This window comes from Nelumbo nucifera, chromosome 1 (genome assembly GCF_055504915.1).
Source record: "Nelumbo nucifera cultivar China Antique chromosome 1, China Antique-T2T, whole genome shotgun sequence".
Taxonomy (NCBI): domain Eukaryota; kingdom Viridiplantae; phylum Streptophyta; class Magnoliopsida; order Proteales; family Nelumbonaceae; genus Nelumbo; species Nelumbo nucifera.
The window spans coordinates 158,589,860-158,601,740 of record NC_142649.1 but is presented as its reverse complement, the minus strand read 5'-3'; the positions used below and the strand labels follow the sequence as shown (position 1 = coordinate 158,601,740).

The window sequence follows — 11,881 nt, the reverse complement described above, 5'->3', positions numbered from 1 at the left end:
AACCAGCCGCTCATTCTGGTTCATCAGCCAATTTTTGTCCGTCTTTGATCCTGCTGCCTGAAAGTGCAACACGTAACTCTACGACTACGTTGATGATAATTAATACCACCGGCAGGCGGCACCCATTGTTAATTTGTTATGTTATGTTAACCCTTAACCGTTGCCTTGCCGGAGACGGGAAAATACGAATACAAAATCTAATCCCCTCGTACTCAACACCACCAACTTGGAAATCATTTACTAAAATGCAGCAGCAGCAACCACGAGTCTCCATGATGACATTCAACAACCAGAAGGCAGAAGCGACTCGTGAGAACTGAGACGACTAGAGATTATAGCTGGACTAGTGGAGTAGGGACTTTGTTTGGTGAGAAATGAATTTGAAACCCGCGTCGTCATTTTTGTGGGTAGACAGGGAAGGCCGAGAAAGGGCGTTAATAGTAAAACCAGGGAAAAAGGAAGAGTAACAGTACCAAGGGGCAAGAGGAGACGAGACAACAAACAAGTTGTAATTTTACTGTCGATGAAAATTAAAATTCTTAAGCTCTTAGAATTAGCAACCCCTCACTGTACATCAGAGTGCAGTACCAACATATTTTCTATCAATACCAAAATATAATCACCAATATGCAATGTAACTCTGTCAGCTGCTGATACATATTACATAATTCAAGTTCCCTAGGTTGCATGCATTCTCAGACTCTCTCAAGAAGATGCGTCACTCAACCTCAATCTGCTGCTTCAACTCATAGGGGGAGGCTTATTTATCTCTTCCTGCCCACAAGCTATACCATCAACTGGCGTGTGCATCTAGCGCTGGTTTTCTCTACGCCTCACATATCTGGTTCTATCATTGTATCTGGGTCTGTCCTGAGCTCTCTGGGGCACCGGCTCCACCCTCCTCTGTCTTTCTGGGGATCTTTGCACTATCTCTCCATTCACGAACAGTTCAGCTGCAAACAAATAAAACTGCGTAAGAAATCCAAGGAAAGGGCATCATGATATTTCTGAGCTCTAATATGATTAACAACTCCAATTCTGTTTCTAACTGCATAATTTTCGGTTAGTGTCATGTCCTGAAAAGTTTTTAACTACACATCATGTTTCATTTATACTCATCTGCAACTTGATTTGATCGAGAAGCCCAAAGCAGTATGTTCATTGCTCTTGGAGGGATCTTCTACCTTCCCCAGATGGACTGAGAAAACCCATAGTTCAGCACGATAGCTACATATCAGAAATGAATTCATTTGAAGGAACCTAGAGCAGCTCCAATAGGTAATAAAATGTGGGAACGTAGACCAAGACTAAGATGGTTTGGTTGGTCACATGCAAGAGAAGACCATCTATGTACCGGTAATGAGAGGTGATCTGTGACAAAAGTTGATGAGGGTAGAAGAGTCGGCAGACCAAAATGGGCAATGGTTGAAATAGAGAAAAATTCTATAGTTTAATGGATATGGCACTGAACAGAATGGAATGGCAAATCAGAAATCATGTAGCTGTGAACCCATACACACAGAATGGGTTGGACCCCGCTAGTGGGGACAGGGAGAGCACTCCCTGCCCCGTGGGATCCCCACTAATATATTGTATACACACACATAAATATAAATATTAATATTTTTAAAAATATGGTTGAATATGTTTTAATCTTTTTTAATAGGATTGTAAATTTTAATTATATTATTTTTAAAAAAAATAAAAAACAAAAACAAAATGATTGACATTATAAAAAATCACAGGGAGTGAAGATCCTTGCGGGGATGGGGATAACCTTGTCCATGTTAGCAGGGAGTCGGGGATGGGGAGAGGCTTCCCTGTCCCCGCCTCGTTGCCATTCCTAAGTTGATAATTACTTTCCTTGTCACATTTAATACTTGTGATCACGAGGTTTTAAATTGCAGATTAGTTTAAGACAAACAATAGGCTTACCCATTTTCTGTTTAAAAACAAATGACAAAAAAAGAACGTATGCCTCATGGCTAGTTCCAAGAGGTAATTGAAGCAATGCTCTTCCCTAAGAAGATAGAATATGAGATCACCCATCAACAGAAGACTTCCCAGAAGGGAAGACCAATGTTTCTGATCGCTTTTTGTGACATCTACGTGGAATAAACAAACATGATTATGTTTGCTCCATCAGAGCAAGTAAAGGAGATCATGATCAAGAATACCTCCCCCATCACATAAAGCACCTCAAACATTTACCTGCACTAAAAATGCCTGATTCCCAATTCTCCATCTTTTTTTTTTCTATCAAGAATAAAACAGCATATGAATGTATGTCTCATGGCCAGTCCCAAGACGCAATAGCAGCAATGCTGCTCCCCAAGGCAATGGAATATGAGACCACCCATCAATGGAGGAATTTCCAGAAGGAAGACCATCAACATTTCTGAGCTCTTTTTGTGACGTTTACAATGGAATATACAAACATGATTGGTTTGCTCCATCACCAAGTAAGAAATATTTATCAAGAATACCTCTCCCGTCACATATAGTGCTTCATGCCCTCGACACATTGACAACTACACCTCCAATAATCGAAAAGCAAAAATTTATACCACAGATGCTGTGATTTTCTAAAAAGAGAAATCATATTGTTATGATTCAAAGCAGGGATTTCTAGCTAACAGTTTGGAATTTTGCCAAAAAAGGATTGTTAGCACATTTTATAATCCCCCTATGTTTTTATTAACATGTTTCAACTATGTAATGTAACCTTTCCATGACAATGTCCAAGTCTCGTTTAGATAAGGGCAGTTCAATTTCATCCACAATTAGACTACAGAAAGAACATTAGACTTTCAAAAACATATTATACTCCTGAATTTTTACTACACCATAGGAGCTTCAAAGCTCTAAATATATATTTTCTTTACTACTCGTAAGCATTTGAACAATTGCACATTACTATAAGTAAACACATCCATAGCTACTAATCATATGAAAGACAAGAATATCAAGAATATCATACTAATATCCCCTAATATCTTTGACATTAACATAGTAAATGGAATTGAAGAACCTGGGCATACCAAGCCAGAGGATGCACTAATAGTTGTCTATCTTGATTAGGTATTCCTAACTTCAACATCAGCCAATGGAAAGTAAGGTGAACTAAAAAAGTTGCAGAACTAAACGACAACTAGGTATAGACTGCCCGAAGTGTAGAAAAGTAAATATGAAATCCAGGCAAATATATAAACAATAATACATGCACATAAATGTTATAAACCTAAGCATAAATCAATAAAACATAGCACATTATACTAACAAAGATGAACAATGGATAATTCATGATGATCAAATTAATGTTTTAAATCCTCTTATTGTTTAAGTCTTACCTCCGTAATCTTTGTTCTCAGCATCGACGTAAGAATCAGGAAGCACAAACAGAACACCAGGGAGACCTACATAGGAGAAGAAAATTTGTCAAATTTGCAGTGCCACAACATAATTGTGATAGTTGACCATTCAATACAAACCTTCGAGTTTATTTGATGTTTCCTCATCAATCTCACATCCGAAGCCAAAATATCTCTCGCATGATACATTGTATATCTTCTTCTTTGCTTCTTCTTCACTGAGATTTTGTAACAGTAAAAGAAAAACCAAAATGACAAAAGAACAAACACGAGATGGAATGAGGCCTCATTGCAAATATTTTCTAACAACCAATAAAAAGAAGGAATGATTAACTTGTTGAAATGATTAAAAGTTGCAGAACCTACTGAGCTTCAACCCTACGAGATAACAATTGATCCAATCACCCATAAAAAAACAAAGCAACTAAGCGGTTTCTTTAGTTCACGAAATTCATTATCTAAAATCCCCAAGAGAAATAAATCCTGACTTCAGCAACTACAATATCATTCCGTTCTGCCTGACTCTATCGTGTTCTTTACCTTCCGACAACCTTGGCTAGGGTTTGGATGTAACAGTCGATCATCTGCTGCTTCGTGGCACCCTCGCCGCCGGGCTTATCCATAACGATGAGCCAGTGCTCGTAGTCGCAGCCAGGAAAGAGCGGCGCCATCTCCGTCGGCGGCCTGTCACTAAAGTTGGAAGACGAGTTCAACGGCGAATACGCCGAGTCTCCAGATCGCTGCACCCTGCATCGAATAGGGTTCAACCTTAACGCGCTTGGCGCGACAACTCGGATTGAGTGCGAGAGCAGTGACGAAGGACGCCTATTCCGGACAAAGCCGGGTAGTGGCGGGGAACCTGCGAAAGAAGTGGAAGAAGAAGCAAAGAAGCGTTTAGAGAGGAATAGCGCAGGTTTTGAGCAGCGAGACGATGCGACGGCTCGAGCTACGGCTGCTGCCATTGTCGTAGCCACAGAAGAGATAGGGTTTGAGGAGTGAGAAGTGACTCAACGCGTAAGGTGTCCACTGTTCCGTCTTCGGTCCCAAACTCCCAATGGCCAGGGTTTAGGGTGTATTTATAGCGTACATTGCAGATACTTTGGGGCTGAAAAAAAAAAAAAAAATCATTATCTGGGCCATGCTCTGAGCCGGATGTATTAACATGATATTTACAAACGACAACTTTTGCTTTTTGTTTTTTGTTTTTTGTTTTTCTTTTTTAAATTTTAATTGTGCTGCCAATACAAGGTAACAAGGTAAGAAGTTAAAACTCACTATTAGTTATCAGAATTTCTATTAAATAGACTAACAGGCGTTAACATATTACCAATTTAAAATATATACAAAATAAATTAACGGGTGTTAATATATTACCATTTTAATATTTAGATATGAAAAGGAAAAGATTCAAAAAAATATTTTTAAATATAAAATACATAAAAACATAGAAATTACAAAAAATATAATAAAATTATAGAAATTGCAAACAAAATAAAAAATTATTTTCAAATTATAGAAACTACAGAAATTGAAAAACAAAATTAGAAAATAAAAATTGTAGAAAAACACCAAAAATTATAGAAAAGCACAGAAATTGTACATAAATAACAAAAATACAGAAAAAGTTATAGATTGTAGAAAATAGAAAAATGTAAAAAACAGAAATTATAAAAAACATTGAAAGTTATAGCAAAACAATAAAAATGCAAAAAAAAAGAAAATTGAAAACTAAAAAAGACCATTTTTCCTCTAATTCATCATTCAAGGGTAATTTGGTCATGAAAATTATTATTTATGCTGACATGGACACCTCTGTTAAGAAACATTACCGGTGCACTAACGGAAGGTGAGTTTTGGAAAATAAAAACTTACTGACATGGTGAGTTTTAGACATTTTGAAAAGTTGTGAGTTTAAGGGAAATGTTGTAAACTCATGGTGAGTTTTAGACAATAAAAGTGTTGCCATGGAATAACATTTTTTTGTTCGGCAACGGTAGGGTTTTGTAAATTCTAAACCCTATTTATTTCTTTAATTCTCCCAATTCCAAATCCTTCCCGTATATAAAAACGCAAAATTCTCCTAGGCTTTACTCTCCTTTTATTCAAGGGTAAGGCAAGTTGAGTTTAAAATCCACATCTAATTTTTTATTATATATAACCAATAAATAAGTAAAATAACTTGAACAAATAGCAAAATTTTCAATTATTTGATTAGGACATGTAAAAAAACACATAAACTATTAATTATCCTTCACATAAAATTCAAAATATTATTAAATTTAACACCTAATTCATAAAGCTCATATGCTTTCCAATAATATGCAGGGTGGGGCGGGCTGGGTTTAGCCTATCATCATACCCTATCCATACCTGTACAAGTTGTAGAATCCTAAAACCCTTCCTTCGTCCCATTAAGGCAAAGTAGACCTGTTCATGGGCCGGTTCAGGCGGGGCTTGTATATGTATCAACAGAATACACTCAGGCCAGACCATCGGCCCTAGGTCTTGTGCCCGAGCTTAGCCAGAAATTTGAAAATCGATTTTTTTTTCTTTTTTTATTCAATAAAAAGTGTTTTATTTATATTAAAAACTTTCAAAACTCAAAAATAATAAACATCTCACTATTACTTGGAAAAAAGAGAAGAATAACAAAGAAGAAATATTGTATATATTTATTTATTTATTATTTACTATATAGTATCAAGTCGGGCTCAAGTTCGGGCCAGGTTTTATTGAGAAAGCTCGTACCCCACTCGAAAAAAAGTCAAGCTCGAGCCTGAGCCCGCGGGCCTAAAATTATGACCAAGCCTGACTTATAATGGGTCGGGTCGGGCCAACCTGTTAGGCTACCCGGCCCATGAACAAGTCTAAGGCAGAGTAGGAGCGGGTACCACCAGGTAGGGTAGAAATTGCCATACCTAATTGCAGGGATGTAAACAGATTGGATCATATTCGGGTCAAGTATATCCAAATTCAATTCGATTGGATAAAAATTTTATTTGAGGTTGAATATGTTAAGGATGTATGATATTTGAATATGATCGAATTTGATTTAATTTCTCTAAAATTCAACAACTTATTAGAAGGAAATAACATAATAATCTACATAAAGAAAAACAAAAAGTGCAAGTATTTTTTCAATTATTTTAATCATATTTATACATGCCTTTTTATAAAAAAGTAAATAATATAAAAAATTACAAAAATATAATATAAATATATTTATAAATAAATAAATAACTAATATATATAAGGTCGGATATGGGTGATCCTAATTGGATTTAGATTCAATAAAATAGGACCAAATTTGAATTGTCACTTTTGCTTATTTTAAATAAAATTAACACTTTTTTTCTAAAAGAAAGGGATTAGATCATGACCCGATTCATTTTGCATCCCTACCGTATAGAGCTTAGACAAACAAAAGGACATCTGAAAAGATTTGAATTTCATTCCACCTTTCTTCCGTATCAAAGCATAAGGCTTTCCAGATTGAAACGAGATCTGCACCTATGGCTATGGCTGATTCCTTTATACCAAAATGACTACTTATTGCAAATATGAAATCAGTTTTGTTAGATAGCACCACTTCAGTTGAGAATTAGCCACCAGAGATTGCTCCATCACAAAAGAAAAAAAAAAAAAAAAGTTAAAATTCTTTTTTTCTTTGAACATTCCACTAAAGTTAACAAAATGGCCCCTTGACCTTTTGGTCCCAAAATGTTCCTCAATCCATGGATCTTCCTAATGAGAAGCTTAAAAGGCTTTGGGTGGGGGTAAGGATCTAGTACCAACAATAGAATCAACAGGCTTGAATCCAAATTAGACACCTTGTTGACCTAAGGTGAAATAATGTGAGCACAAAGGGCCAGAATTAATTGGATAAAGCTACGAGATGGGAACACAAAAAGGAGAGCCAACAAAAGAATCCTAAAATTCGGACTTGGGTTGAAGGTGAAGAGGAGATTACATATGTCATTTCAAGCCATTTTGAGGAAGTTTATAGATCTAGTAATCCTTCAGGTATTGAGGTCCTTCTAGAAGTTTGTGAAAGGAAAATCACCCCTGAGGAAAACCTAGTTCAAGAATTGGATGTTTCTGATATAGATGGAACCCTCTAAGGCTTCAAGACTGGATGACTTCCCAAACTCATTTTTCTTAGAAATGTTGGGATGTGGTAGGTTAGGATGTCTGCCAGGCTGTTAAAGAGTTTTTTCAAAAACTGATTGGGACCTAAATGCCACTCTAATCCCAAAAATAAAAAAGCTTCAAATTCCAACTCATTTCAGGCCAATCAGTAGTCTGTGTAACACTTTGTATAAGATAATTGCAAAAGTCTTGGTTAATAGAATAGACTAAAGCCCTTGCTAAACAAGCTCATTAGCACCAACCAAAGTGCCTTCATTTTAGGAAGAGTTATCAATGATAACATTTTTATTGCACATGAACTCATCCATCCTACGATATAGAATGGAGCGGATCTTCTTAGAAAAAGTATTAACTAAAGTGGGTTTCGGGATGGAATGTATGACGATAGTTTCCTATAAGTTATTAGTCAATGGAATCCCATGCACTGCTTTTTGTCTTGAGCGAGTGTTGCGACAGGGGGACCCTCTATCCCCTTATCTCTTTCTCTTGTGCTTTGAAGTGCTATCTGCTAAGCTAAATGACCTTGTAACTTGGAGATTACTCTCTAGAATTAAACCGAATCATCAATGTCCTATAATCTCTCACCTCTTTTTTGCAGATGATAACTATATTTTCTTCAAGGCATTTCTTAAGGAAACTCTCTATGAATATGAAATGGTGAACTTCTCAAAATACGAAGTTTTCTTTAATAAAAATCTTCATCCAAGACTGAGAAGGGTAATTGCTTTTAACTTGCAAATAAAACAAGTGAAAAAGCCTTCCAAGTATCTAGGCCTCCCAATTGGCTTTGGCAATTCAAAAAAAAAAAAAAAAAAAAAATTAATGGACTCATGGAAAGAGTGGCTCAAAAATCAAATGCTTGGTATGCCTTACTCCTTTCCCATATAGGCAAAGAAGTGCTTCTTAAATTTGTCATCACAGTCATTTCTACATGCATTATATATCATGTTTCCTAATCCCCAAATCAATTTGTGATGAACTTCCAGCTCTCTAAAGAGATTTCTGATGGGGGAAAATGCAAGTGGAAATAGGAAAATCCCCCGACTTAGATGGGACCTAGTTTGTAGAAACAAATCTGATGGAGGCCTTGGGATTCGTGACCCCTATTCTTTCAATTTAGCTCTTCTGGCTAAATTAGCTTGGAGATCGGCTGCAAAAGGAAGAAAGTCTTTGGGCCAAGGTTATAAGTGCTAAATATATTAAAGAAAAAGGACTTTCTAAGGGATAATTTTGCTAGAAGGGGCTCTTGGGATTGAAAGAGTATTTTAGAGGGGAGAAAATTAATCAAAAGGGATTCTACTAGGCTGTCAATCAGGGTGAGGGGATCTCCATTTGGGATGATCCTTGGCTTCAAACCACCCCCAGTCATAGACTAGTTGGGCCTAAACCAGGCTTGGGATCCCCCACCTTTGTAAAGGATCTTATAACTCCCTCCTTTAGATCTTGGAATATGGAGATAATCAGAGCAGATCTATTCCCTTGGCTCTCGGAACTTGGCAAGATAAAACTTTTGGAGTCCATCAGCAAATGACAAGATTTCAGTAAGGTTAGCCTACTTTACAACTAGATCCCTTAATGATCCTTTACACTATAGCATTTATCCTTCCAACAGAAGTCAGTGGTTTATTCCGATTGAACCAAAAGTGAAAACTTTTATTTGGAGAGCCATTCATAACGGTCTAGCAGTGTGCACTAATTTAGCCAAAACAAGCATCCTCCCCCATGGACATCTGTTGTTTGTGCCATAATAAACTTGAAACCATAACCCACACCCTGGTGTCATGTGACCATGCCAGAAGATTTTGGTTAGGAAGCATCTTCAGTGCTAGAGTGCGAGAGGTGCAATCAAACAAGGTGTTTTGTTAGCTGAGTGTTGCAACTTCAGGAAAGTGATTCTCGAGTCAGATTGCCAAAACTTGATCAAATGTGTGAATCAGAAGATTTCGGATTTTGTCTAGGCGTCTTCTTCATTCTTAAAGATATTTTTGATACTTCAGTTGGGTTAGACATCTCCTTTTTGTATGTTAACAACAGAAAAACTAATACTATTGCTCACGCCTTAGGTAGGAGAGGATTGCAGGATTAGGGTCTTTTTGTTTACAATTGTCCTGACTGGTTATTATCTTTAGTTAATGATGATCCTTCTTCCTCTCTTGCTTGATTCTCTTTGTACTATTGCTATTATGAATGAAACTTTTTTGATTTGGGAGTTAAAAAAACAAAAAAAGAAGAGAAGAGCATTTGGAATAGCTTGTTTTTCTGAAAAAAAAAAATAGGACACTACAGCCTCACATTGGGAACGTCCCCCTTTTCATTCACGGGGGGAGATGTTCTGGATGTACTGTTGCAATAGCGAGTTGGGATGTTGTTGGCACTGTATATTGGTAGCTAATACAAACTCCTTGGGTGGGTGTACTTTGGTTATGAAATATTTTCTGGTTCTTAGAATTCCATAAGTAGTTTAAAAAAGCATTCTATAAGTAGTATAAGGTAGTTGCCATCTAACCAAAAATGCAAAAAAATTGTCTCCTTATCTTTTGTGTGCATGGACACGTCTATTTAAATTTTAGTCCACCTGTTTTCTTTTGCATAATCAAACTTGAAACCCCAAGGAGATCTAAGTCTTGCTCAAGGTTCAAAGTATCAGAAACGCCAAGTGTACTGAAAAGGCAATTTTAAGAAACGGATCAGGATGCACCTTGAATATGCATGTGTATCAGAAAAAAATTAAGATAACATGGAAACACTATAAATGCTTCAATAAATCATAAAATTACATTAATAACACTAAATATAAGGCCATAATGAGGTATACATACATTAAATTAATATATTTTAATGGTTTTATGAAGAAATACATCTTAATCAATTATAATTTCATTAAAAAACCTTGTGCTTAACTATAATTTATAAATTATAATTCTTAAGTTTTAAGGGATGGAAAAAGCCCAATTATCCTATCCATCCATAAAACATGCATTGGCACAACTTGTAAGTGAAAATAAAATTAATAATGATTTCTTATTTAAATAATTGTTTATTTTTTATGTTAAAAAATAAAAAATAAATAAACATTGCACAATATATTCAAACAAATAATTGTTGAAGAAGAAATTTCAATTGCTCTTTAGATATGATAGATCATCCATATATGTATATATAATATTCAATCCTTGTGATTAGATCATAAAATATAACTAATTATTATTTATTTTTTTGACTCTAAAATTATAAAAAGAAATATTACATAAAAAATTTCAATTACTCTTTGAATATGATAGATAATATGGGGCATATTATGTTGACATTTGAAACCTTGGTCTTGCTACAAGGCACTGGAAGAAAAGATAAGCCAAAGTCTCTTCATGTTCACCAGACATTAAGAACATAAAATCCAAAGAGGAATTGAACAATGACAGTTTAGATTTAACAGGGACATATTTGCAGAAAACATGCCACATAAACAAAATACATCTTGGGGGAGCCTTTGATTTCTAAGGGAGTTTAAGAATTTTACTATCACCGGGATTAAAATTGGAAGTATTCTTCTTGCGGGTGTCCTGATAATAGCTTTTTGGAGTGAATTTATCATTTGAATCGGGAATACAGATTCATTTACCTTTGTCCTCCATTCTCCGAATTGGAGTTTCAAGGATTGATCTCTCACCAATAGCCAATGGGGCAATGGTTTGGTTTTTTTTTTTCCCCTAATCCAGGGATATAAGGTCCTTGGTTTTTATTTTACATCGAATTTTATTAGGGGGAGCCACGAGAGACATATATTGATTATTATTATTTTGAATCCATAGCACATTCCAGATTGGTCAAATCTTGATTATACATCTCAATTTAAATCTGGCCTATACAAAACAAAAATTTCTACCCTTTACAATGAATTAAATGCAACCTAAAGAAAAATAAAAAGAAAACCAAGTATTTACAAACCATTTATGCCTCGTTCGCTTTTCGGTAAGTCACTTGTCCAGGTAAATACACTTATCTGAGTAAATGTTTCCTAGGGAAGACTTATTCGGGTAAGTGCATTTACCTATGTTTTTTTATTTCTCATGTAAATAAGGCAATGACCATCTTAACCATACAAATTCCAATATTAAAAGAGGCATTTTTGTCCCATCAAAGTATTGGCAAGTTTCCCCAAGATAGAAAAGTTAATTTACCCACTTAGAGGATGGGTATCACTTACCAGATAAATGATACCTAGGAAAATAAACTTTCATTGATTCCTACATAAATCTGAAAAATGAACATAGGTTTTCTTGGTCAATGGAAATTTGACCAACTTTCTCCCTCTCAAAATCCAAAAGAACGCCCTTAAGATAAATTTGTTTCAATAAATTAGA

General features: G+C 35.6%; 1 protein-coding gene across 1 annotated transcript; it reads right to left on the bottom strand.

The window, feature by feature from the left end:
• Nucleotides 1-493: 493 nt before the first annotated feature.
• On the bottom strand, nucleotides 494-4,435 carry LOC104602847 (multiple organellar RNA editing factor 2, chloroplastic-like). The gene is made up of 4 exons (XM_010266701.3): nucleotides 3,912-4,435; nucleotides 3,492-3,589; nucleotides 3,351-3,416; nucleotides 494-953 (listed from the first exon to the last, which is right to left on the bottom strand). Exons 1-4 carry the CDS (start codon nucleotides 4,331-4,333, stop codon nucleotides 811-813), a joined length of 729 nt encoding a protein of 242 aa, XP_010265003.1. The 5' UTR covers nucleotides 4,334-4,435; the 3' UTR covers nucleotides 494-810.
• Nucleotides 4,436-11,881: the final 7,446 nt, after the last annotated feature.

What these genes read in the sequence shown, in the direction of transcription:
- LOC104602847 (XM_010266701.3), bottom strand. Translation starts at nt 4,333, where the DNA reads ATGGCAGCAGCCGTAGCTCGAGCCGTCGCATCGTCTCGCTGCTCAAAA. An exon ending in AACATCAAATAAACTCGAAG is followed by an intron (nt 3,417 to 3,491) that starts GTTTGTATTGAA and finishes TCTCCTATGTAG; the next exon opens with GTCTCCCTGGTGTTCTGTTT. An exon ending in TGAGAACAAAGATTACGGAG is followed by an intron (nt 954 to 3,350) that starts GTAAGACTTAAA and finishes ATTTGTTTGCAG; the next exon opens with CTGAACTGTTCGTGAATGGA.